This window comes from Musca vetustissima, unplaced genomic scaffold (assembly GCF_032173495.1).
Source record: "Musca vetustissima isolate MV318-11 ecotype Yass unplaced genomic scaffold, APGP_CSIRO_Mvet_v1 utg28528, whole genome shotgun sequence".
NCBI classification, from domain to species: domain Eukaryota; kingdom Metazoa; phylum Arthropoda; class Insecta; order Diptera; family Muscidae; genus Musca; species Musca vetustissima.
The window spans coordinates 213,814-238,486 of NW_026882033.1; the positions used below are offsets into that span (position 1 = coordinate 213,814).

General features: G+C 36.0%; 3 protein-coding genes across 5 annotated transcripts in view; 2 read left to right on the forward strand and 1 right to left on the reverse strand.

Moving 5' to 3' along the window:
* LOC133328155 (transcription factor GAGA) overlaps positions 1–24,673 on the forward strand; it is a 198,834-nt gene that overhangs the window by 99,759 nt on the left and 74,402 nt on the right. The window lies entirely within an intron of this gene.
* Positions 7,703–9,052, forward strand: LOC133328154 (uncharacterized). The gene has a single exon (XM_061536709.1). It carries the CDS (start codon positions 7,703–7,705, stop codon positions 9,050–9,052), a length of 1,350 nt encoding a protein of 449 aa, XP_061392693.1.
* The window catches only part of LOC133328156 (calcium release-activated calcium channel protein 1), a 98,178-nt gene continuing 92,295 nt past the window's right edge, over positions 18,791–24,673 (reverse strand). Inside the window, exon 4 of the mRNA XM_061536714.1 lies at positions 18,791–18,806. Within this exon, the coding sequence (XP_061392698.1) occupies positions 18,801–18,806 (6 nt within the window). The 3' untranslated portion in view covers positions 18,791–18,800. The remainder of the gene's footprint in view (positions 18,807–24,673) is intronic.

Genomic DNA, 24,673 nt, shown 5'->3' on the forward strand with positions numbered 1-24,673 from the left:
TTATCAACTAACTACCCGAACAACAGCTTCCTTTAAACTTCCTGTTCTAGTTTTTGTTGGCTTTCTGTGTTTAGAATATCAACCCGTCCGAACGACCAGTCAATTCTGCCTGTCTGGCATCCACTTTGTCTAGTGAAACAAAATCTATGAGAACTACTTATTTAGGTTGGGTCTTACTTTTGTCTGTGTGTGCAAAGTATTTAAACAAAAAAGATGGTAAAAATATAGTTTCCTGTTGGTGGTTGACTTCCGCTCAGCTTCCGCACTGCTCCTAAATACTCTGGGTTTGTTGTTTTAGTGTTGGTCCCATCAATGTTTTATTAACATGGCTGTACTCATTTTTACTAATGACTGATTTCACAAATTACTTGGTATTGTTTGGGCAGGATATTATTATCGTATTTTTTGTGGTCTATAAATTTAGGTTACTTACTAACAGAACTGTTTTTCAACTACCTGAAAATAGGCTTCATAAGGTATTTTTTTATTTTTTTAATGTTTAAGTTTCAAAAATGTGGAGGCTGATAGTGTGGCTTAGGAATTAGTTATTGTTAATATCGATATTTCATTTAATCAACCCTAAAAGTATGCTACACGTTTTCATCTCCCTAACAGTGTGCTTTCTCTGTGGATGCCTTTTTTCTATAGAAAAAATTCCACAGTTCTCTGTGGATGCCTTTTTTCTATAGAAAAAAATTCCACAGTTCTCTGTGGATCACTTTTTTTCTATAGAAAAAAATTCCACAGTTCTCTGTGGATGACTTTTTTCTATAGAAAAAAATTCCACAGTTCTCTGTGGACACTTTTTTCTATAGAAAAAAATTCCACAGTTCTCTGTGGACACTTTTTTCTATAGAAAAAAATTCCACAGTTCTCTGTGGACACTTTTTTCTATAGAAAAAAATTCCACAGTTCTCTGTGGACACTTTTTTTCTATAGAAAAAAATTCCACAGTTCTCTGTGGACACTTTTTTCTATAGAAAAAAATTCCACAGTTCTCTGTGGACACTTTTTTCTATAGAAAAAAATTCCACAGTTCTCTGTGGACACTTTTTTCTATAGAAAAAAATTCCACAGTTCTCTGTGGACACTTTTTTTTATAGAAAAAAATTCCACAGTTCTCTGTGGACACTTTTTTCTATAGAAAAAAATTCCACAGTTCTCTGTGGACACTTTTTTCTATAGAAAAAAATTCCACAGTTCTCTGTGGACACTTTTTTCTATAGAAAAAAATTCCACAGTTCTCTGTGGACACTTTTTTCTATAGAAAAAAATTCCACAGTTCTCTGTGGACACTTTTTTCTATAGAAAAAAATTCCACAGTTCTCTGTGGACACTTTTTTCTATAGAAAAAAATTCCACAGTTCTCTGTGGACACTTTTTTCTATAGAAAAAAATTCCACAGTTCTCTGTGGACACTTTTTTCTATAGAAAAAAATTCCACAGTTCTCTGTGGACACTTTTTTCTATAGAAAAAAATTCCACAGTTCTCTGTGGACACTTTTTTCTATAGAAAAAAATTCCACAGTTCTCTGTGGACACTTTTTTCTATAGAAAAAAATTCCACAGTTCTCTGTGGACACTTTTTTCTATAGAAAAAAATTCCACAGTTCTCTGTGGACACTTTTCTCTATAGAAAAAAATTCCCCAGTTGCCAGTGGACTCTTTTTTCTATGGAAAAAAATCCACAGTTCTCTGTGGACACTTTTTTCTATAGAAAAAAATTCCACAGTTCTCTGTGGACACTTTTTTCTATAGAAAAAAATTCCACAGTTCTCTGTGGACACTTTTTTCTATAGAAAAAAATTCCACAGTTCTCTGTGGACACTTTTTTCTATAGAAAAAAATTCCACAGTTCTCTGTGGACACTTTTTTCTATAGAAAAAAATTCCACAGTTCTCTGTGGACACTTTTTTCTATAGAAAAAAATTCCACAGTTCTCTGTGGACACTTTTTTCTATAGAAAAAAATTCCACAGTTCTCTGTGGACACTTTTTTCTATAGAAAAAAATTCCACAGTTCTCTGTGGACACTTTTTTCTATAGAAAAAAATTCCACAGTTCTCTGTGGACACTTTTTTCTATAGAAAAAAATTCCACAGTTCTCTGTGGACACTTTTTTCTATAGAAAAAAATTCCACAGTTCTCTGTGGACACTTTTTTCTATAGAAAAAAATTCCACAGTTCTCTGTGGACACTTTTTTCTATAGAAAAAAATTCCACAGTTCTCTGTGGACACTTTTTTCTATAGAAAAAAATTCCACAGTTCTCTGTGGACACTTTTTTCTATAGAAAAAAATTCCACAGTTCTCTGTGGACACTTTTTTCTATAGAAAAAAATTCCACAGTTCTCTGTGGATGACTTTTTTCTATAGAAAAAAATTCCACAGTTCTCTGTGGATGCCTTTTTTCTATAGAAAAAAATTCCACAGTTCTCTGTGGACACTTTTTTCTATAGAAAAAAATTCCACAGTTCTCTGTGGACACTTTTTTCTATAGAAAAAAATTCCACAGTTCTCTGTGGACACTTTTTTCTATAGAAAAAATTCCACAGTTCTCTGTGGACACTTTTTTCTATAGAAAAAAATTCCACAGTTCTCTGTGGACACTTTTTTCTATAGAAAAAAATTCCACAGTTCTCTGTGGACACTTTTTTCTATAGAAAAAAATTCCAAAGTTCTCTGTGGACACTTTTTTCTATAGAAAAAAATCCAAAGTTCTCTGTGGACACTTTTTTCTATAGAAAAAAATTCCACAGAGGACTGTGGATTTTTTCTATAGAAAAAAATTGATTTTTCTATAAAAAAAATTCTCCTAAAATAGTCATATTTTATTACTTTCTTCTTTACTAAGTACTTCGTTAGAGTTTGGCCAAGATTTACATACAACAACAAAAAATAAATTGCTTGTAATACAAGTTTTTTTTCTGTGAGAGTCATTAACTAAACTGATAGACATTCGAACCGGTTTCCTCTTGGCTGGCTGGCTGGCATTCAACCAAAGTGTTGACTTCCGATTTTTATAACTTTTAATTACAATCATTTGCACATTTTATGCTCAATTAAAACTCAACTTATGGTTTGGTTTGATACAAGACACTTTAGCGCACACACATACACTCACACACACACACTGGTACAGATTAGTTTCAAGTTTTTGGCAGAGTCATCAGTATAATATGCTGATGAGGAGGATAGGTCAGGATAACCCTTTTCCGAGCTCAATGCAACAATGTCATTAAGAAAGGTTACAATCATTGCCATGGACTTGCAGGAAAATTTAGAGGACATTTATGACTGTTTAACCCCTTCTGTCCACAGGGTCCGTCCACTCAGTTCACCCCTTGCGCACTATCATATCACGTGTCTATGTTAAGCTAATTAAGTGTTATATTTATATAGGGTCATTAGCATATCCTTGCCAGTCAGCCAGCCTTCCATTCATTTATACCTTCTTGTCCTGCCTTGTGTGGTCCTTCAGTGCCCTTTTTAACCCCTTTGTTGACCCTTTTCTATCACCACAACATCACAACCTTAATTATTTTTTAGATAATCATAACTGGACCTCTCTCCGATTAAGTTATTGTCCGTCCGTATGATCAATGAATGAAGTATTTGCTTGGCTGGCTAGCTAATTTCCCACCCCTTTCCTCATTTTGTTTCGAGAAGGATGGACTTTACACTATGTGACGGGATTACCTAACCCCTCCTGCATAGTTTTTGTGGTTCACACACACACTTCATTTGTCAGTCTGTCTGTCTGTCCATCATTGTGCTGAGGGGCTGGAATAATTGTGGCTTCCTTTATGGTTAAACAGCAACAAATAATTATCCTTGCCGAACATGAAGTTTTTGTTTTCCGTAGAGAGGGAGAGTAGGGGAAAAAGTAGTTCCCAGGATCCGTTCAAAGGACACAATTCATTACTATTGTTGTTGTTGTATTTTAAAAAGTTAAAAGTACTGTTCAGTAGATAAAATCAGCATCATCGTCATCATCATCAGGAGTAGTAACCAGCCAGCTGAGTATCATCATCAGTAATTTGTGTGTGTATTGCCCGCCCATTAAACAGTAAAGCTATTCATCCTAAAAGTATGCTTGTAATTTGTAAAAATATAATTCCTCAATTGTGACTGAGATTCCTACCTCCTTTCACAGTCAAAGCAACTGGTGGCTTGGTTGGAGAAAAGCCATTCGAACACACACACACACACCCAATGATGTTTCGTAATTGTGGGTGGTTGTGTGTATTTCAATGTGTGAGTATCTGTGTATGTGTGCTCTCCAGAAGTTCAAAGTTAAATCAGTTCAGAATTCACAGTTCACAGCTCACTAAGAATGTAAAACAATATTCATCTTGGCACCCAGAACAGAAGCCACACCAGCTGGATGGATGAGAATCCTCCAACATCAGGCTGGAGCTCTAGACGACATCATCGTCATCATCAGGATTTTAGCATAAAACTCTTTAGAACCTTGGCTCTTGGCACACACACACACACACATACACACTCACACCTACCCGCAATGAGACATTTGCCACGACGACCGAAAAAGATTACCCTTCTACTAATAGAGGTTTTCCGCCCAAGTAAACTTTTGCAAACTGTTGCCACAGCCAATGTAAACACTCTATAGCCACCAGGACCAACAGTGGAAAATTTCGTCCTGGTTAGAGTAGACAAACGCCGGCATACATACCGCACAATTACCAATTCATGGTTAAACACAGAAGGATAGACAGATTCATGAGTCTCTCTCCGTTCACACAACCAAAAAAGGATAACTTACGTATCATCATCTGGTCTTCGTCTGTCTGTCTCTGTGTATTTGTCCGTCCCCCGAAAAATTATTACAAAGTCGTCTTATTAGATTAATGAAAATGTTTTGTAAACTGGCAAATATGCATTACAACCAACTTAAGATATGAATATTTAATTGTGTTATTGTTGTAGCAGTTGTTGTTGCTGTTGTCATTGTTGTTGTTGTTTTTGTTGTAGTTGTAAAGTCAAACATGTTGATATCCTTGTCAACATCGACCACCACCACCCCACCATCATCCTCACCACCAATCGTTAATGGCATTTGTAAAATTTCTCACACACAAACAAATCCTAAAAGTATGCAACAGAAATGGTATTTTAAACACCGCCCGCCTGGTTGATAGACAAGACAATATTTTTCATGGTAACAGAAATAAGTATCTTGAGGAGGAACAGATAATTTGTTCAAAATGATGTTATTAATTAACTCAATAGCACTTGAAATTTGATCCCAAGTACGTCTTAATAATTGGAGAAGGCAAAGCAGAGGGATGATAAGCCTAAAAGTAGACCACAAATTTTGTGGTCTAATTAAATATCATTTTTATTTAGCGATAAACAAATTAACACAGTAAATTATTTTTTTTCTACAGAAAAATGTGGGCACTTTTTTATAGAATCCACAGCCATTTGCGGACTTTTTTCTATAGAAAAAAATTCTGCAGCCCTCTGTGGATACTTTTTTTCTATAGAAAAAATTCCACAGCTCTCTGTGGTTACTTTTTTCTATCGAAAAGAATTCCACAGTTCTCTGTGGATGCTTTTTTTTATAGAAAAAAAAATCCACAGTTCTCTGTGGACTCTTTTTTCTATAGAAAAAAATTCCACAGACCTCTGTGGACTTTTTTTCTATAGAAAAATGTCAGGCCTCCTTTGGACTCTTTTTTTCTATAGAAAAAAATTCCACAGACCTCTGTGGACTCTTTTTTCTATAGAAAAAAATTCCACAGACCTCTGTGGACTCTTTTTTCTATAGAAAAAAATTCCACAGACCTCTGTGGACTCTTTTTTCTATAGAAAAAAATTCCACAGACCTCTGTGGACTCTTTTTTCTATAGAAAAAAATTCCACAGACCTCTGTGGACTCTTTTTTCTATAGAAAAAAATTCCACAGCCCTCTGTGGTTACTTTTTTCTATCGAAAAGAATTCCACAGCCCTCTGTGGTTACTTTTTTCTATAGAAAAAAATTCCACAGACCTCTGTGGACTCGTTTTTTCTATAGAAAAAAAATTCCACAGACCTCTGAGGACTCGTTTTTTCTATAGAAAAAAATTCCACAGACCTCTGTGGACTCGTTTTTTCTATAGAAAAAAATTATACAGCTCTCTGTGATTACTTTTTTCTATAGAAAAAAATCCACAGCCCTCTGTGGACTCTTTTTTCTATAGAAAAAAATTCCACAGACCTCTGTGGACTCTTTTTTCTATAGAAAAAAATTCCACAGACCTCTGTGGACTCTTTTTTCTATAGAAAAAAATTCCACAGACCTCTGTGGACTGTTTTTTCTATAGAAAAAAATTCCACAGACCTCTGTGGACTGTTTTTTCTATAGAAAAAAATTCCACAGACCTCTGTGGACTGTTTTTTCTATAGAAAAAAATTCCACAGTCCTCTGTGGACTCTTTTTTCTATAGAAAAAAATTCCACAGACCTCTGTGGACTCTTTTTTCTATAAAAAAAATTCCACAGACCTCTGTGGACTCTTTTTTCTATAGAAAAAAATTCCCCAGACCTCTGTGGACTCTTTTTTCTATAGAAAAAAAATTCCACAGCCCTCCGTGGATATGTTTTTCTATAGAAAAAAAATTCCACAGCCCTCTGTGGACTATTTTTTTCTATAGAAAAAATTCCGCATCCCTCTGTGGACTCTTTTTTCTATATAAAAAAATTCCACAGACCTCTGTGGACTCTTTTTTCTATAGAAAAAATTCCACAGCCCTATGTGGATACTTTTATACTATAGAAAAAATTCCACAGCCTTCTGTGGATACTTTTTTCTATAGAAACAATTCCAACGCCCTCTGTGGATACTTTTTTCTGTAGAAAAAAAATCCATAGAACTCTGTGGATACTTTTTTCTATAGAAAAAAAAATCCACAGCCCTCAGTGCATCCTTTTTTCTATAGAAAAAAATTCCACAACCCTCTGTGGATACTTTTTTCTATAGGAAAAAAATTCCACAGACCTCTGTGGATACTTTTTTCTATAGGAAAAAAATTCCACAGACCTCTGTGGATTCTTTATTCTATAGAAAAAAATTCCACAGACCTCTGTGGACTCTTTTTTCTATAGAAAAAAATTCCACAGACCTCTGTGGACTCGTTTTTTCTATAGAAAAAAATCCAATGCCCGCTGTTAACTCTTTTTTCTATAGAAAAAAATCCACAGCCCTTGTTTACAGAAAAAAAATCAACAGTTCTCTATAGACACTTTCCTCATATTACTGAGGATTTTTTAATATGGTACTTTTTTCCCGGAACCATTTGTGGAGCTTCTTTGCGAAACTCCTTGTGGTCCTGATTTATACTTATTTCAAACATTATATGCAGCATACATTTAGGATGATAACAAAAATCTGGTCGTAATTTCTTTGTGAAATTTAAATATTAAATTAAAAATTATTTTCTAAAGGATTTAAAACAAAGAAGAAGAGGCTAATAAGAAGGACTTTGTGTTCATTTGTGTCTCTTACAAAAAGAAAATTAAAACAAAAAATATATATTAAGTGAAGATAAAAATGCTATTCTTGGATAGTTGATGAACATTGAGGTTCTCTCCAAAAAAATTCCAAATATCCTTAATGTGAAAAGGACAGTATTATGAACTACAATCAAAATTTAAAACAGGAAAGTAAAGAAACAACAACAACTGAAATCCCTAAAATGGCTCCTTCAACCCAGGACTCCAACGAAATCGGAAATCCAGAGAAGTGGGAGACCAATTGGCAGACGACTAGTGGGATGGCTTCCCCAAAAGTGCCTTCAAGTGATACCGAAAATACTGAAATACCAGCAATGGGCTCTCCTGAACCTTCACCACAAGATACCGCGAAACAAGAACCGCATTTCGTAAAACTAAATACCGCAGAGAAACGACGCTTCAAAAAGGCCTTGGCTGAGGGTCTTAGCCGTAAAGAAGCCTTGGAAAGAGCCAAAAAGCCAGAAGAACGAAAATATCCGCTAAAAAGAAATTTTACTGCTGAAAGATATTCTAGAGAATCAATCAAGAAATCTCGTCTAGAATCCTGCACCATAAATATGGGTTTAATGCCTCGGGATCTCTATCAAAATCCCTTTACCACCGAAGATTTGGATAGGCTTCAAGAAGCCATCATAGATGCTGCCATTGAGACGGGTTGTGAAATAAAACCACAATTTAAGGGATGCCATCCACGGCGAGGCTGGCTTATGGTCAGCTGTAGTAATGCAAATACTGCAGAGTGGCTTCAAATGAATGTAGATATTATAAAAAGTAAATCTGATTTAGATTTGCAAATCATTGAGGAGGCAGATTTTCCTCAAACCTATTATGTCCATGGCACATTTCCCAATAGTCAAGGTTTGGCCAATTTCAAAATCTTGGGTACAATTGAGGCACAAAATCAACTGAAAGCCACCTCATGGAGAGTTTTACAACGAAAATGGTCGGAGGGCTCAAATGTGGAACTATCCCTGGCAGTCGACAAAAAATCATGGCAAGAGTTGAGGAAAATCAAGGGTCACATTGCCTATCGATTTGGTCACATCCATTTGAAATTGCAGCAAAATCACGAAAAGTCTTCTCACAAAAGGTCAGGATATTCGGAAAAGCCTTCACCGGATTCCGTAAGACATTCAACAAGTCAAAAATTCACAGAAAGAAAGTCTTCAAATGAAACATCCACATTTTCGGAATATTCTTCTCAAGATTTCTCAGGACCCTCAACAAGTCAAGAAGCCAGCTCGAGGAATTTCTACAGCAGTTCTTACAACCAGACTCAAAGCAGAAACCCTTTTGCTTCCCCCGAGCCAATTTTTAGCACTGCTCCAGCCTGGTCACAGCCACCACCACAAGCTCTGTTGCCACAATTTTCCCAACAAAATCGTTCATGGCAAGGTGACGCCTCAATCCAAAGATTCTCCTCACATGAGGCTTCCAGAAGACCCTCCTCTACAAATATCCACAATTCACAACTGCCTTACAATCGCCGTGACGACCATTCTCAATCACGAGATCGTCATTATAGTAGATAAAACCACACACAATGCCTTAACAGAAGGTGGATTACCCAGCCAGAATCCCACATTTTGGAAGACCCCATGTAATATATTTTCTGCAGTGTGCAATAATCACAACAACGATTTCCATGTAACATTGTGCCTTCAATAAGTTCCTGAGTTCGCGGTCTGATGTTGTTCATTTTTGTCAGGACACCCTAAATTAATGGTAAGTGTTCGACCCATTTTTTTCTTAGTACTATTTTTTACCCGAAGAGGAAAAAGATTATTTTGATCCCCCTCTTCACAATAAAATATTAAAGCCAACGTGGGCTACTCAAAAAAATTGAACAAATAACATGTTTTGAATCAGTCAGCTGATGAGCAGCAAAGGGCTCCTAAAAGTATGCAGCACACATATACATATTTATAATGTATACAATTAAAAGATAACACATAATAGATAATAGATAAACCATATTTTCCATAGAAAAAGAGTCCTCCAAACTTCGAGATATTTTTACGAACAAAAGAGTTTTCTGAAAACGAAGCAATTTTTTCTGTACAAAAAAAGTGACATCTGGTGAGAGAATTTTTTCTATAAAAAAAGTTAAATGGAAGAGACGATTTTGATCTCCCGCTTAAAAAAAATCTAAGCCAATGTGGGCTCATCGAAAAAAAAAAACTACAGAAAAAACATGTTTTGAACTAGTCTGCTGATGAGCAACAAAGACTCCTAAAAGTATGCAACACACACAACGATAATAGAAGAAGAGGCTAAAATATTTTTCATAGAAAAAGATTACTCAGTGAACTGAGGAATTTTTTTCTATAGAAAAAAGTCACCTCAGTGAACTGAGGAATTTTTTTCTATAGAAAGAAGTCACCTCAGTGAACTGAGGAATTTTTTTCTACAGAAAAAAGTCACCTCAGTGAACTGAGGATTTTTTTTTCTATAGAAAAAAGCCACCTCAGTGAACTAAGGAATTTTTTTCTATAGAAAAAAGCCACCTCAGTGAACTGAGGATTTTTTTCTATAGAAAAAAGCCACCTCAGTTCACTGAGGAATTTTTTTCTATAGAAAAAAGCCACCTCAGTGAACTGAGGAATTTTTTTTCTATAGAAAAAAGCCACATCAGTGAACTGAGGATTTTTTTTTCTATAGAAAAAAGCCACATCAATGAACTGAGGATTTTTTTTCTATAGAAAAAAGCCACCTCAGTGAACTGAGGAATTTTTTTCTATAGCAAAAAGCCACCTCAGTGAACTGAGGAATTTTTTTCTATAGAAAAAAGTCACCTCAGTGAACTGAGGAATTTTTTTCTATAGAAAAAAGTCACCTCAGTGAACTGAGGAATTTTTTTCTATAGAAAAAAGTCACCTCAGTGAACTGAGGAATTTTTTTCTATAGAAAAAAGTCACCTCAGTGAACTGAGGAATTTTTTTCTATAGAAAAAAGTCACCTCAGTGAACTGAGGAATTTTTTTTCTATATAAAAAAGTCACCTCAGTGAACTGAGGAATTTTTTTTCTATAGGAAAAAAATCACCTCAGTGAACTGAGGAATTTTTTTCTATAGAAAAAAGTCACCTCAGTGAACTGAGGAATTTTTTTCTATAGAAAAAAGTCACCTCAGTGAACTGAGGAATTTTTTTCTATAGAAAAAAGTCACCTCAGTGAACTGAGGAATTTTTTTCTATAGAAAAAAGTCACCTCAGTGAACTGAGGAATTTTTTTCTATAGAAAAAAGTCACCTCAGTGAACTGAGGAATTTTTTTCTATAGAAAAAAAGTCACCTCAGAGAACTGAGGAATTTTTTTCTATAGAAAAAAAGTCACCTCAGAGAACTGAGGAATTTTTTTCTATAGAAAAAAAGTCACCTCAGTGAACTGAGGAATTTTTTTCTATAGAAAAAAGTCACCTCAGTGAACTGAGGAATTTTTTTCTATAGAAAAAAGTCACCTCAGTGAACTGAGGAATTTTTTTCTATAGAAAAAAGTCACCTCAGTGAACTGAGGATTGTTTTTTCTATAGAAAGAAGTCAGCTCAGTGAACTGAGGATTTTTTTCTATAGAAAAAAAGTAACAGTGACAGTAACACTGAGGACTCTTTTTTCTATAGAAGAAATTTTTTCTACTGAGGATTTTTTTTTCTATAGAAAAAAAGAGTCCTCAGTGTTACTGAGGAATTTTTTTTCTATAGAAGAAATTTTTTTTACTGAGGAATTTTTTTTTCTATAGAAAAAAGAGTCCTCATTGTTACTGAGGAATTTTTTTCCTATAGAAAAAAGAGTCCTTAGTGTTACAGAGGATTTTTTTCTATAGAAAAAAGATGACTCTTTTTTCTATGCTGAGGATTTTTTTTTCTATAGACAGAGCCCTCAGTGGTACTGACGATTTTTTTCTATAGAAAAAAAGAGTCTTCAGTGGTACTGAGGAATTTTTTCTATAGAAAAAAAAAGAGTCCTCAGTGGTACTGAGGAATTTTTTCTATAGAAAAAAAATATGAAGTAGTTCCACTAAGGATTTTTTTTTACTATAGAGAAAAATTCCTCAGTACCACTGAAGATTTTTTTACATAAAAATTCCTTAGTCTCACTGAGGACTGCTGGAAACCCATAAGACCACAGGATAATCTAGGTGATGTGGTATTGAATACAAAAGAGAGAGAAAAAAAAAAAACATTTTTAAAAATAATTGTTCATTAACTCTTGTATTGTTTTACACCAGCATTTTGTTAGTGGATTGGTGGCGGGATACATTTCCATATTCTAGAATTTATATAACCTTCATTCGAAAGCGGAGATTGACAGGCGGGTCTGCTCTGATCACTGACAATGGCCAACAATGGATGGTGGGTCACTGCAGCAACTACTACTACAGACATAGTCAACAACAAAAAAGCTTATGTATTTGTTTTTTTTAAATATTACATATATATATATATATATATGTATGTGCGTGTGTATGTACCAGTGTAGTGTTGTATGATGTACAACTGGACAATATGAATTTGATATATATTTCTACTTCTTGGTCATAGTTTTTCGTTTCCACTCTACTGCTGCCGATGTCCTTTTTTCTATTGTGATTTTTTTTCTTGTCGTCCTGATTCAGATTTTTTTAACTTCTGTGTATTTTGTTGGAAGCCAAAAGTTTTTTTGTCAGGTTCCTTGGAAAACATAACAAAAATCCTGCAGTGCTAAAAAAGTTTGTCTCCTCTCAAGACATCCCCAGCAGCCGATGTTAGAGGTAGGAGGTCGGGTTTCCAGATTTTTTTTCTTACTATGAGAGGTGTTTGGGTGTCCATTTTTTTTAACGAAAAGAAAGGTTGGGGTTCCATTTTTTTAACTAATCTCAAAACTGCGGGTAGTTAGCATCCTTCTGAGTTGCTCCTCGCCTTCAGATATCCAGGGCAGCACCCCACATGAATCCTTAGTGTTTCTTTCAGACCATAATGTTGTTGCTGGTCCATCGGGTTATATACTCCACTCCTCTATACATAGTTTCTATATTTTTCTATTTTTTTTTTTTCGGAACACAACATTCATTAACAACTACAATGATATCTGGCGGCGACCAAACCCGTTCCATTACCTCCAACAACGGACAACATTTGTCTCTGTTTGGATATGTGTGTGTGTGAGTGTATTGGTGTGTCTTTCTGACATGCTGTTTCTTTCACTCACATTTATTTCTGCTTGCCATTTTTTTGTTTCCCCTTCCTTCTTACAAAAATCAACAGAGTGTTGATTTTTTTTCTGGACCTGGTTTTTTGCATATCATTTTTTTCCAAAGGATGCTTTCCATTTGCATCCTTCTCTTCCGTCGTGGATGTCGTCTAAACTTTCATCTTTGTGTCCAGGCTCTTGGCTTTGGTTGGGCAGCAAGTGTAAACTAATGAAGCCTTTTCTTCGTTTGTCTTCTACTAGTTTGGTTCTGTTTTATTTTATTTTTTCTATTCAACTGGCCACACAAATCGCCCAGGACAACGATACACGGCGGACATAACTCGTCTCGTCGTCTATTGTTGGCTGCTGAGTCCTTTCGTTTTTTTTTCGCCAACCTCTATTACCATTTCTCCTCAGTTGTTCTCCTCCTGAAGAGGTTATTACTACTATTGTATCACGTTCCTGTGTGTGTGTCCGGGTATGTGTTTTGTGTTCCAGCTGCTGACCATCAGTGCAAGGAGTCCTTCCTTTAGTTTTGCATTCGAAAAAACTTACAAAGTTTTGCTGCTAATATCCTTCCACCTAGTTCGCCGTCGCCATCTCGTTATCGTGGTGGTGGCATGCTAATCCCGCCCCATAAATGTTATGCAAATGTTGAAGAAGGCTGAAGGAGGTAGGGGTGCAGGATCTCTGCATTAAATACCATTTTTTTACCATCCATTTTGCCACAAAACTTGGGTACACACTTCTCGTATTTCTTTGCCAACAACACTTAGACCCCTTTCCACCATTTTTTTTGCACATTTACAGCCACTTCTCAACATCGAACCGACAGGAGAAGATACTTCGTGGAGGTAGACGTCATCATTCCTGGCAATTTCTTCTTCCTTTGGTGGCTCAACCCTCCTGAAGTTTTTTTTTTTTTCGAACTTAAAAAAGTGGTAGGAGAGGTAGAGGTAATATGGACCTCTTATCCTTAGTCAGTCTTAGGAAAGAGTTGGCCACTTTTAATCCCTAAGCCTTGCCTACCCTGCCCTCCTCCCTGGGCCTGTATTTAGACTAGTTAGTATACAAGCCATCCAAACCTCTTCTTTCTCCTCCTATACATACCTCGTTTTTTTAATAGTGAAAAAATATAGTTGTAGTGTTTTTTTCTCGGTTGGATGTGGGGTGACAATGAATCCGATGCTGAGGCTGGTGATGCTCTTCTCTTGACTGCTGACAACAATCACAACATTATTCTATACATATTCATTTTTTAAGATTCATGTAAAGGCGATGATGTGTGTGTGAGTGGAGAAGGTGTTTGGTTCGGTTCTCTGGGTGTTTGGAGTATTGGTTTGGGGGAGGGCATTAGTTCCCCTAAGTGTTTCAAATATTCAAAATCTTTGCTTGGATTTCGAAGAGTACTTCTTCAAATCTTTTTTGTATTTTTTGGGTTATTGCTTCTATTTTTATTTCCCCAAACCTGATATATTGCAATTTCTTCGAAATCGAATTTGGTTAATGGGAGGAGCTAAAAAAATAATGTAATACGATTTAAAAAAATATATGTATCGATGTTTTTTTTTAAATAAAAACAATATATTCTTCATTATAATTTACAAAAAAAAAAAAAAATCCATTTGATCCGCTAAACACCGACCACTCTTCATAAAAAGAGCAATACTTGCTCCTTGCTCAGATCCATTTTTTCGTGTAGAATTTCATGATATAGGAGTCATAATTGCAGACATGCCAATCAGCTTCGATCATTTCTCCGATTTTATCGACATTTTCGATGACCGGCCTTATGGATTTCCTTTTCCTCAAACCTAATATTATTCAATCATTTCCAAAAACAATAGGGGTTTTCTGTGGTCCGACCTCAACGTGCAAGCAAAATTTCGTGACAATTGCTACATAAGTGTGGCCTGTACCGGGTTTAGAAATAATAATGGATAAACAGGTAACACACGACTCATCTAATCGAGATATGATCGGCATATACGATGCTATACAAAAAAATTCGCAGATCACGATCTGTCGAAAAAAGCAGCTACCATTTAAATGCAAAGGAGTAGCTACCATAGCAGAACCAAAACGGAGGGAATTTGAATGGAAAGGAGGAGCTACCATAATGGAACCCAAAATGAGGAAATTTCAATGGAAATTAGTAGCTACTCTAAAAGAACCCAAAAGGGAAGGAGTAGCTACCATAATAGAACCCATATGGGAAAATTTTCAATGTAAAGGAGTAGCTACCATAACAGAACTCGAATGGGATTCTTTTTACCCAAATACACACACAACGGTAAAAAATTTGTTTGGAACCAAATGAAGAAATTTCAATGGAAAGGAGTAGCTACTATAACAGAACCGAAAAAGGATTTTTTTTCAATCATTTCTTCGATTTTATCGACATTTTCGACGACCGGCCTAATGAATTTCTTTTTCCCCCAACCTAATATTAGCCAATCATTTCCAAAAATAATAGGGGGTTTTCTGTGGTCCGAACTCAACGTATATGCAACATTTCGTGTGGCCTGTACGGAGTTTAGAAATAATAATGGACAAACACGACTCATCTAATCGAGATATGATGATCGGCATATACGATGTTATGAAAAAAATTCACAGACACCGATCTGTCGAAAAGAACAACTAACGACGGGGGATATTTAAATGCAAAGGATGGAAGGAGCAGCTACCATAGCAGAACTCAAAGGAGGGAAGTCGAATGGAAATTATGAGCTACCATAATGGAACCCAAAATGAGAAATTTCAATGGAAATTAGCAGCTACTCTAAAATAACCCAAAAAGGAAGGAGGAGTAGCTACCATAATAGAACCCGAATAAGAACATTTGATTGGAAAGGAGTAGCTACCATAATAGAACCCAAATGAAGAAACTTGAATGGAAAGGAGTAGCTACCATAACAGATCCGAAAAAGATTTTTTTCTCTAAAAATACCACGGCCTGTCTATAGGAGCAGGTATCATCATAGCAGAATCAACAGGAGGAAGTTTTAATGAAAAGGAGTAGCCAGTGCCCAAAAGGCGGAATTTGTTTGGAAAAGATTAGCTACCATAACTGGACTCGAAACGGGATTTCCTAATGGGCCTGAGAATAGTTTTCTATAGAAAAAAAGTGCCACAGACCTAGGGGTCTGTGAATTTTTTTCTATAGAAAAAAGTGCCACAGACCCTTTGGGGTCTGTGAATTTTTTTCTATAGAAAAAATGTGCCACGAAGCTTTTGGGGTCTGCGATTTTTTTTCTATAGAAAAAAGTCCCACAGACCTTTTGGGGTCTGTGAATTTTTTCTATAGAAAAAATGTGCCACAGACCTGGGGGTCTGTGAATTTTTTTCTATCTATAGAAAAAAGTGCCACAGACCCTTTGGGGTCTGTGAATTTTTTTCTATGGAAAAAATGTGTCACAGACCTGGGGGTCTGTGAATTTTTTTCTATGGAAAAAATGTGCCACAGACCTGGGGGTCTGTGAATTTTTTTCTATAGAAAAAGTACAACAGACCCTTTGGGGTCTGTGAATTTTTTTCTGTAGAAAAAAGTCCCACAGACCTTCTGGGGTCTGTGAATTTTTTCTATTTTTTCTATAGAGAAAAGTTCCACAGACCTTCTGGGGTCTGTGAATCTTTTTCTATAGAAAAAAAGTCCCACAGACCTTCTGGGGTCTGTGAATTTTTTTCTATAGAAAAAAAGTCCCACAGACCTTCTGGGGTCTGTGAATTTTTTCTATAGAAAAAAAGTGCCACAGACCTAGGGGTCTGTGAATTTTATTCTATAGAAAAAAGTGCCACAGACCTGGGGGTCTGTGAATTTTTTTCTATAGAAAAAAAGTGCCACAGACCTGGGGGTCTGTGAATTTTTTTCTATAGAAAAAAAGTGCTACAGACCTGGGGGTCTGTGAATTTTTTTCTATAGAAAAAAAGTGCCATAGACCTGGGGGTCTATAGAAAAAAGTGCCACAGACCTTTTGGGGTCTGTGAATTTTTTTCTATAGAAAAAAGTGCCACAGACCCTTTGGGGTCTGTGAATTTTTTTCTGTGGGACTTTTTTCTATAGAGAAATTTTTCTCTATAGAAAAAAGTCCCACAGACCGCCTTTTCCGCTATCCGATAGAACATGAAAATTCTCAAAATTTGTTATCTTGAATTGAAAAATATCTTCCTCACCTTAAATCCGTTGCCACCTTCTAATGTCGTTTCTTTCAAAAATGTTTTTAGTTTTTTTGGTTCCCTCAGCCTTCATCGTTGTTCAGGTTGTTGTTGTTGTCGTTTTCATTTTCTGTTTTAATCGCTGACTATGCAAAGTTTCCATTAAAAAAGAGCGCGACGACATTGATGATAAGCCCGGCGTAACGGTTTGTTGTGGCTCCACCTCCTACAACTCCTGCTGCTGCTTCTTCTTCTTCTCACTAGTCGTGATGGCAGCTGCTGAGCCAGGGATTTGTCTTTCTCATTTAAATCTTCTTCCAAAGGAAGCAAGGAAGGATATACATTAGAGTAAGTGTGGGGTGGGTGGTAGCTGCAAATGATATATGTGGTGTGTGTGTCCGTGGGTCGGATCCTGTCTGTTGCACAATACCTGCTGCTCCTTGCTACCTCTGCTGTTGTATTGCAATGTCGTCGTATCTCAGATTTAATTACAATTCTTTTTCGGTGGATAATCGAATTTTTTTCCTCTCCAGTGCCGTTACGTTGCGTTACGTTTCTCCTTACCTAGGACCTGTTTTTCACATCGATATCCTTACGTTATTTTTTTCATTTTTTATTGCTGTTGTTGTTTGTTAGTTTACATTCGATTTCCGTTGGGCTGTTCTATGAAATCTCCAGTCATCATCAGCAACCACACTCCTCATCTCTAGATCCTTGTGTTGTTGTGGTCCTTGCCTTGGGTATTTGTTACGTGTTTTTTGCATTTTTTTATTTTCTTCTACCTCTACTCCTTTGGAGGCCATATCTCTTTGGGCTAAGGTGGCTGCTGGGCACTATCAAGGATTTGTTGTTGTAAGTTTTCTAACATTGCTACAGCAACAAACAACAACAACATCGGTGTTGTTATTATTTGGTTGCTGTGTTGTTTTCTTTCTTCTTCTCAATCCCACTTGGCTTCACACTGCATGGCTGAGATTCAGCTGCTCTTGCTGCCCTGCTGTCGATGATGATGCATTGTTTTGTAGCTTCTCATGAGCCTTGTCCCCCTATAGTTTCAATATCTTCTCCCTATCATCTATCTCAGACCCCACCGCCTTGGTTGCGTTAGAAATCTCAACAAACCACTGAAGCTATCTCTGCTCCATCCATCCATTTTTTTTTTGCCTCCGACTAGGTATTCAAATCATCAGGCATTTTTTCATGCCATTGGTTTGAAGCCACTGCATTTTTTTAGTAGCGAAAAAACCAAAGGCAGATTTTTATTCATTGCCATTTCATTCTCGTTGTCATTTGGAATTTTTTGTCGTTGTTGTTGTTTTTTTGTCTTTCTCCCCATGTAACATCCTGCCAAGCTTTCCTTCCTTCCTGTGCAATTAAGTTTTGAATTTCAATGATTATTTATACGAGGAGAAGAATAAGGAGGATGACTTTTTCTTGTTGGATTTTTTTATTATCGGGTATATATCTAGGGTGAGTTATGGGATCTACAAATGGATCCAACTTCTAAAATCGAAAGTTAAGTCCTCTAAACAAACCCATATATAATAAGGGGTCAATCAAAGGTTGGCCCACAATTTTCCGAATATTTTCTTTTTCCATTTTTTTCTTTTCTTATTACTCCGCCAACTGACCATTTTATTTTTCTCTTTGCAGGTAAGCGATTGTTAATCAAAATATATAACCTCTAAAGAATTTATATATGTAAGTACTGATTATCATATCTTATCTAATTTTGTGGATAAAAAATTTAAGAAAAAACTTCGTAGACATAAAATTGTGTAGAAAAATGTCCATAGAAAAAATTTCCAGACCCAAGCCTATAAAAAAATATTCTCAGACCTCGATCTGGTGTTTTTTTCTATAGAAAAAAATTCGTAGACCTCAGTCAGACCCAAGCCTATAAAAAAGTATTCTCAGACCTCGATCTGGTGTTTTTTTTTTCTATAGAAAAAAATTCTCAGACCTCGATCTGGTGTTTTTTTCTATAGAAAAAAATTCACAGAACTCGGTCTGGTACTTTTTTCTATAGAAAAAAATTCACAGACCTCGGTCTGGCATTTTTTTCTGCAGAAAAAAATTCACAGACCCCGGCATTTTTTTCTAAAGAAAAAAATTCACAGACCTCGGTCTGGCATTTTTTTCTAAAGAAAAAAATTCACAGACCTCGGTCTGGTACTTTTTTCTATAGAAAAAAATTCACAGACCTCGGTCTGGTACTTTTTTCTATAGAAAAAAATTCACAGACCTCGGTCTGGTACTTTTTTCTATAGAAAAAATTTGCCAGACCCAAGTCTGGTACTTTTTTCTATAGAAAAAATTGCCACAGACCTCGGTCGGGTACTTTTTTCTATAGAAAAAAAATTCTCAGAACTCGGTCTGGTACTTTATACAAAAAAATTCTCAGACTTCGGTCTGGTACTTTTTTCTATGAAAAAAATTTATTAGTCCTCGGTCCGGTACCAGAAAAAAAAATTGCCAAACCCAAGTGTGGTACTTTTTTTGTAGAAAAAAATTCTCAGACGCCTAGGTCTGTGGCACTTCTTTTCTATGGAAATTTTAAAAATTTTGCACTTTTTTCTATTGGAAAAAATTCACAGACCCCAAAAGGTATGTGGGACTTTTTTCTATTGGAAAAAAAATCACAGACCCAAAGATCCCTTTCAAGCTCAGTTGTGGAAGCTACTCTTTTCCATTTAAACTTCCCCCTGTTGGTTCTGCTATAATGATACCTGCTTCTTTAGACATACTAGGTATTTTTAGAGAGAAAAAAATCTTTTTCGGTTCTGTTATAGTAGCTACTCCTTTCCATTGAAATTTCTTCATTTGGGTTCTATTATGGTGGCTACTCCTTTCCAATCAAATTTTGTATCGATGTGTGTGTATTTGGGTAAAAAGAATCCCTTTCGGGTTCTGTTATGGTAGCTACTCCTTTCCATTGAAATTTTCCCATTTGGGTTCCTTTTTTTCTATAGAAAAAAATCTCAGGCCTCAGTGTGGTACTTTTTTCTATAAAAAAAAATTCTCAGACATCAGTCTGGTACTTCTATCTATAGAAACAAATTCTCACACCCCTAGGTCTGTGGCACTTCTTTTCTATGGAAATTTCAAAAATATGTGTTTCCGTCCGTATACCTGTTTGTCCATTATTATTTGTAAACTAAATACAGGCCACACTTATGTAGCATTTGTCACGAAATTTTACATGCACGTTGAGTTCGGACCAAAGAAGACCCCCTATTGTTTTTGGAAATGATTGGCTAATATTAGGTTGGGGAAAAAAAGAAATCCATTAGGCCTGTCGTCGAAAATGTCGATAAAATCGGAGAAATGATCGAAGCTGATTGGCATGTTAGCAGTCGTAACTTCGCCCCGGAGTTGTTCGCTCCAGAGTCTACAATTATGACTCCTACATCATGAAATTCTACACGGAGAAATAGGTCTGAACAAGGAGCAAGTATTGGCTCTTTTTATGAAGAGCGGTCGGTGCTTAGCGGTTTAGAAAAAAATCGTAGACCTCAGTCGGATATTTTTCCCTATAGAAAAAAATTCGTAAACCTCAGTCGGAGATTTGTTTCTATTGAAAAAATTCGTAGACCTCAGTCTGAGATTTTTTTCCAATAGAAAATAATCATAGGGTAGACATCGGCCTGGTACTTTTTCTCTATAGAAAAAAACTCCAGACCCAAGTCTGGTACTTTTTTTCTTCTTAGAAAAAAATCTCTCTGTTTTTTTCGATAATTACAAGTTCCCATCTCTGCCTATGTGGTCATTGTGAGAGAGCGTCATCGATTTAATGACGCCGCAACCAACATTTATTTAATTCTTTTTTTCTGAGTCGTGGTTTCATTTGTATTGGTAAGTGACTGTCTGTCAAAGGTGTGCGAGTGTGTGTGTGTGTGTCGCTGTGCCGGTATTTCACTGTCTGTGGTAGTCCATCAAAATCCCATAGTCACTACCTATTCTTTGCTGGCAATGACTTCGAAGTATGTTGTTGTACCCATAGTGTTGTTGTTGTTGCCGTTGTTGTCAGAGTCATTTTTTTCTTCTCGAAGTAAGACTTTAATTGTAAAGACACGGTTTTGGGTTTCCGTAGCTAATAAGCCATCATGCCAGTCAGCCCCTCAGCCAGCCTAATCTCTCACATCGCTGATTATGGTGAGAGGCCAGAGAGGTTGCCAACGTGCATTTTTTATAATGTGGGGAAGTGAATAGGGGGAATGTTTGAGAAAAAAATTAAATAAAATTTCTAAAATAAATTTCAAGATTTTAAATCCCGATTTGAACTAATTTTCTATTTAAATTTTTAGTAGTTCGGGAGGTCTTGGCAACCCTGCTATGTTGACCAACATTCACACCACCAACCACCCTGTCATATGAATTAAATTTAGTTATTTGTTGTTCATCAACACCCTGCTGTAAACGAAGTAGTTTTTAGTTCGACATCGTTTCCGTCATTGTCGGTTTTTGGCAACAAACTACACTTACACACACACCCAAGCGCACACACACACCCATACATATCCGAACTTTTAGCCAACTACTACTAATTGCTGTAAAACACACCAAACGAACGAATGCTGGAAACCGATGCGGGATACGATGAACGAATGACTGATTTTCGGTGAAAATGAATTGTCGAACGACGACGAATCATATTTCTCGGATTTGGAAAACCGACACGATGGCGATGATGACGACAAAACTAGCCAACTATTGATGGAGACGAATGGATGATGACGACGATTTTAGTTATAAGAACTTCAATTGGTCGCCCTATATTTTATAGAGAAACGTTTCAGGGTGACCATAGAAGAAAATATGGAAATATGAGATGCCAAGGTCTTAGATACGAAGAAGACTTTCCTTCGAAAAAAATTTAAAATATTGCTTTCGGAAATTTGAAAGAAAAAACTCATTAAGGCTGGACGGACGGTAAAGCAGGTAGCTGGCTTATAAGCCTTAATGTCTTGTTGGCTAAATGGGTATGGGTATGTGTGTGTGAGCCAAGTCAAAGACACTTGTAAGCAATGTTATTCGACCGCAAAATTGTTGTTCCCTTCACAAAAAATTACTTTGCCACAAGTGGTGGTTCTCTTACACAATTATTCTCACTCCCTTTTTAACCAAGACAGAGAGAGAGAGAGTGGCTTAAATCGAAACAGGTAGACAATTTTCTCAATTTGATGGTCTTATCAAAAAATCATAAATTTTGATTTATGAGCGACAATAAAAATAGAAAGAGACAGAATGATACAAATTAAAAAATATGGGATATCAACTTGATCGGAATATTTTTTCTATAGAAAAAAAACACAGACCGAGGTCTGAGAATTTTCTCTATAGAAAAAAAACCACTGACCGAGGTCTGACAATTTTTTACTATAGAAAAAACCACAGACCGAGGTCTGTGAATTTTTTTCTATAGAAAAAAACAACAGACCGAGGTCTGTGAATTTTTTTCTATAGAAAAAAACAACAGACCGAGGTCTGTGAATTTTTTTCTATAGAAAAAAACAACAGACCGAGGTCTGTGAATTTTTTTCTATAGAAAAAAAACAACAGACCGAGGTCTGTGAATTTTTTTCTATAGAAAAAAACCACAGACCGAGGTCTGAGAATTTTTTTCTATAGAAAAAAACAACAGACCGAGGTCTGTGAATTTTTTTCAATAGAAAAAGAACCACAGACCGAAAAAAAACCACTGACCGAGGTCTGACAATTTTTTCTATAGAAAAAAAAAACCACTGACCGAGGTCTGACAATTTTTTCTATAGAAAAAAAACCACTGACCGAGGTCTGACAATTTTTTTCTATAGAAAAAACCACAGACCGAGGTCTGAGACTGAGGTCTACGAATTTTTTTCTATAGAAAAAAATCTCCGACTGAGGTCTACGAATTTTTTTCTATAGAAAAAAATCTCCGACTGAGGTCTACGAATTTTTTTCTATAGAAAAAATTTCCGACTGAGGTCTACGAATTTTTTTCTATAGAAAAAAATCTCCGATTGAGGTCTACGAATTTTTTTCTATAGAAAAAAATCTCCGACTGAGGTCTACGAATTTTTTTCTATAGAAAAAATCTCCGGCTGAGGTCTACGAATTTTTTTCTATAGAAAAAAATCTCCGACTGAGGTCTACGAATTTTTTTCTATAGAAAAAAATCTCCGACTGAGGTCTACGAAAAAAATCTCCGACTGAGGTCTACGAATTTTTTTCTATAGAAAAAAATCTCCGACTGAGGTCTACGAATTTTTTTCTATAGAAAAAAATCTCCGACTGAGGTCTACGAATTTTTTTCTATAGAAAAAAGTCGCAGACTGAGGTTTACGAATTTTTTTCTATAGAAAAAATCTCCGACTGAGGTCTACGAATTTTTTTCTATAGAAAAAAATCTCCGACTGAGGTCTACGAATTTTTTTCTATAGAAAAAAATCTCCGACTGAGGTCTACGAATTTTTTTCTATAGAAAAAAATCTCCGACTGAGGTCTACGAATTTATTTCTATAGAAAAAAATCTCCGACTGAGGTCTACGAATTTATTTCTATAGAAAAAAATCTCCGACTGAGGTCTACGAATTTTTTTCTATACAAAAAAATCTCCGACTGAGGTCTACGAATTTTTTTCTATAGAAAAAAATCTCCGACTGAGGTCTACGAATTTTTTTCTATAGAAAAAAATCTCCGACTGAGGTCTACGAATTTTTTTCTATAGAAAAAAATCTCCGACTGAGGTCTACAAATTTTTTTCTATAGAAAAAAATCTCCGACTGAGGTCTACGAATTTTTTTCTATAGAAAAAATATCCGACGGAGGTCTACGAATTTTTTTCTATAGAAAAAAAAATCCGACTGAGGTCTACGAATTTTTTTCTATAGAAAAAAATATCCGAATGAGGTCTACGAATTTTTTTCTATAGAAAAAAATATCCGACTGAGGTCTACGAATTTTTTTCTGTAGAAAAAAGTACCAGACCGATGTTTGAAAATGTTTTCTATAGAAAAAATTACCAGACCGAGGTCTGAGAATTTTTTCTATTGAAAAAAGTACCAGACCGAGGTATGAGAATTTTTTCTAATGAAAAAATTACCAGACCGAGGTCTGAGAATTTTTTCTATTGAAAAAAGTACCAGACCGAGGTCTGAGAATTTTTTTCTATAGAAAAAATTACCAGACCGAGGTCTTAAAATGTTTTTGTCTGTAGAAAAAAATTACCAGGCCGGGGACAGACCTCAGTCTGTCAAGACAAAAAATTGTGTACAGTTCATATCTCCCATCCATGCTTCCCTTGGCAAGTGTATGAGTGAGAATTTGTATCTTGTAAATGAGCAATCATGTATTGAGTATCTGTGTGTGTGTGTTCGAGTCTTAAGCCGCTGTTGTTTCTTCCAAATGTATTGGTGGTAAAATGAGGAAAAAAATACAACAAAAACAACAACATTAGCGGCCATGCCAATACGCCGAACAGCCAGCTATAGCTCCTCAACCGACCGAAAGAAATACTACATGAGCATAACATGAAACAATTTAGGTTTTTGGAATTGTGTTTTTTTTTTTCTGCCTCTTAGCATGTGTTGTTGTTGTTGCTGCTGCTGTTGGTTTCCTCTTGCTGCCGCCACTGTTGGTGGTGTTGGATGGCTGGCTGGCTGGTGCTGCCTCTCTGCTGAGCCAGCTCTTGGTTTTCAAACTGCTGGTGATTTTCTTTGGCTTCAGTGTTTTAATTTCTTGTACAACCGAGCGCACGTCATTTCGTCGAAGTATTTTTTTTTTAATTTTTTGTGTTGAAAAGAAAAAAATTGAACACGGCAAAAGGTATAACGAACCCCAGCGAGC